The sequence below is a fragment of the Colobus angolensis genome, unplaced genomic scaffold (genome assembly GCF_000951035.1).
Source record: "Colobus angolensis palliatus isolate OR3802 unplaced genomic scaffold, Cang.pa_1.0 Scaffold39, whole genome shotgun sequence".
NCBI classification, from domain to species: domain Eukaryota; kingdom Metazoa; phylum Chordata; class Mammalia; order Primates; family Cercopithecidae; genus Colobus; species Colobus angolensis.
In genome coordinates, this window is record NW_012117265.1 from 1901281 (window position 1) to 1904389 (window position 3109).

Sequence of the window (3109 nt, forward strand, 5' to 3'; positions counted from 1 at the left end):
GGAGGCGGAGCTTGCAGTGAGCCGAGATCGCGCCACTGCACTCCAGCCTGGGCAACAGAGTGAGACTCCGTCTCAAAAAAAAAGGAAAAAAGAAAAATTAGCTGGGCATGGTGGCGCATGCCTGTAGTCACGTGTACTCGGAAGGCTGACGTGGGAGACTCCCTTGAGCCTAGAAGTTAGAGGTTACCCTGAGCAACAATCATATCCAGCATGGGTGACACAGTGAGGCCCTGTCCCTTTAAAAAAAAGTTTTTGAGCCTATTAGGTAAACTCAACGATGGCCTAGGTATTAAGGGAGGCCAAACAAGCAATGTTAATGATCCTAGATGTGATAATGGTGTTATGGTTGTGAATGCAAATGAACATATTATTAGAGACGTGTACTGAAATATGAAGGGAAGAAATGACATTGTCTGGGGTTTGTTTTTTGGAGGGTTTTCTTGTTGTTGTTATCTTGTAGAGATGGAGTCAGGCCAGGCGCAGTGGCTCATGCCTGTATTCCCAGTGCTTTGGGAGGCCAAGGTGGGCGGAATACATGAGGTCAGGAGTTTGAGACCAGCCTGATGAAACCTCATCTCTACTGAAAATACAAAAAAATTAGCCGGGTGTGGTGGCAGATGCCTGTAATCCCAGCTACACGGGAGCCTGAAGCAGGAGAACTGCTTGAACCCAGAATGTGGGGAGGTTGCAATAGGCTGAGATCACACCACTGCACTCCAGCCTGAGCGACAGAACAAGACTCCATGTTAACAAAAAACAAAAACGGGGCGAGGGGGTCTTGCTATGTTGCCCAGGCTGGTCTCAAACTCATGGGCAAACTCCTGGGCTCAAGTGATCCTCCTACCTTGGCCTCCCAAAGTGCTGGGATTACAGATGTACCACCACAAAAAAATAAGTGAGCTGATAGATATGTTAATTAGCTTGATTTAATCATTCCACATTGTATGCAGATATCAAAATGTCACATTGTACCCTATAAATATATACAATTTTTAAAAAATGGAAAAATACTTTATCAAGGGTAAAAAGGAGATTTACAAAGCAAATATGTAAATCTTTGCATTGTTGAACGTGGGTGATATGTATATGTTTCATTGGATGAATGTTCTTGGCTTTTGTGAAAGTTGTAGATGTTTCACAGAATAATTTACAAAACTAGCTGGGTGCATTGGCTTATGCCTGTAATCCCAGCACTTTGTGAGGCTGAGGCAGGTGGATCACCTGGGCTCAGGAGTTCAAGACCAGCCTGGCCAACATGGTGAAACCCCATCTCTAATAAACCTACAAAAAATTAGCTGGGCATGGTAGCAAGTACCTGTAATCCCAGCTACTTGGGAGACTGAGGCAGGAGAATTGCTTGATCCCCCGAGGTGGAGGTTGCAGTGAGCCGAGATCGTGCCATTGCACTCCAGCCTGGCAACACAGCAAGACTCTCTCGAAGAGAAAACACACACACACACACACACACACACACCAATAATAATTTACAAAACAGGAAAGTTGTTTGAGAAAAGACATAGCCTCTCATTCAGGTATTTTGAGGTAAAATCATTGCCAAAAATGAAAGTAAGGAGAAAGGAGTCAGGCTGGACAGGTGTTTCCCAAATCTTTTATTAACAGTCTCCCCTCCAGAAGCAGTGAGTGCCACAGACAAATAAAGCTGAGACTGACTCTCCAGCAGCCAGGTGGGCCCAGGTGTCTCATCTTCTCTAGGCCTAGGTGTTAGCCCAACTTGATAAACAGCAGCAAAGTGGCGAGAATTCCTGGCAACTGAAATGGGTGAAGAGAGAAACATGGATCCAATGCTAGAGATCTCCAAACCAGAATCATACTGGAGTTACGGGGGCAAGGGGAGCATCTTGTTCCAGAAAGGTGAGGGGCAGGGTTTTACAGATGGCTGAAGAACCGCCTAGGCTAAGTTGGAGCCACTGTGGTTACAGTGCATTCATCTCTATCTATCTATCTATCTATCTATCTATCTATCTATCTATCTATCTATCTATCTATCTATCTATTTATTTATTTATTTATGAAGGAGTCTCACTCTGTTGCCCAGGTTGGAGTGCAATGGCAGTATCTTGGCTCATTGCAACCTCCACCTCCCAGGTTCAAGCAATTCTCCTGCCTCAGCCTCCCAAGTAGCTGGGATTACAGGCGCCCAGCACCACGCTCAGCTAATTTCTGTATTTTTAGTGGAGACGGGGTTTCACCATGTTGGTCAGGCTGGTCTCGAGCTCCTGACCTCAGGTGATCCATTCACCTCGGCCTCCCAAAGTGCTGGGATTACAGGCGTGAACTACCGTGCCTGGCCCATCCTCTCCACTTTGGCCCTCCCTGGAACCCTACAGACCATATTCCCCAGACTCCACTGCCACATAACTTTTTATCTACTTTTTGATTATTATGAATAATCTTGCTATAAGCATTCACATAAAGGTTTTTGTGTGGATACATGTCTTCAATTATCTTGGATTATAAACATAAGAGAGAAATTGCTGGGACAAATAATAATTCTATGTTTAACATTTTAGGAAGTGGCTTCACCATTTTACAATCTCACCAACAATGTGCAAGTGTTCAAATATCTCCACATGCTTGTCAACACTTGTTATTGTCTTTCTTACGTCAGCCTTCCTAGTGGGAATAAAATGTTTTTATTTGCATTTCCCTAATGACTGATGGTGGTAGAGCATTTTTTTTTATGATTACTGGCCATCTGTATGCCTTCTTTGGATAAAAATTTCTATTCAAATCCTTTGTCCATTTTAGTTGGGTTACTTGTCTTTTTATTAAGATATAACAATTTTTTCTTTTTTTTTTGAAACGGAGTATTGCTCTGTCACCAAGGCTGAAGTGCAGTGGTGCAATCTTGGCTCACTGTAAACTCCACCTCCCAGATTCAAGTGATTCTCCTGCCTCAGCCTCCCGAGTAACTGGGATTACAGGTGCGCATCACCACGCCCAGCTAATTTTTATATTTTTAGTAGAGACAGTGTTTCACCGTGTTGGTCACATTACTTGTTGTAGATCTATTTAGATACTCATTACTTGTCTCATCACTTGTTGTAGATCTATTTAGATACTCATTACTTGTCTCATCACTTGTTGT

The 3109-nt window shown here is 43.5% G+C and overlaps 1 protein-coding gene across 1 annotated transcript in view; it reads right to left on the reverse strand.

Moving 5' to 3' along the window:
• Positions 1 to 1591: 1591 nt before the first annotated feature.
• The window catches only part of TSPAN16 (tetraspanin 16), a 23822-nt gene continuing 22304 nt past the window's right edge, over positions 1592 to 3109 (reverse strand). Inside the window, exon 5 of the mRNA XM_011954815.1 lies at positions 1592 to 1770. Coding sequence (XP_011810205.1) covers positions 1723 to 1770 — 48 coding nt within the window. The 3' untranslated portion in view covers positions 1592 to 1722. The remainder of the gene's footprint in view (positions 1771 to 3109) is intronic.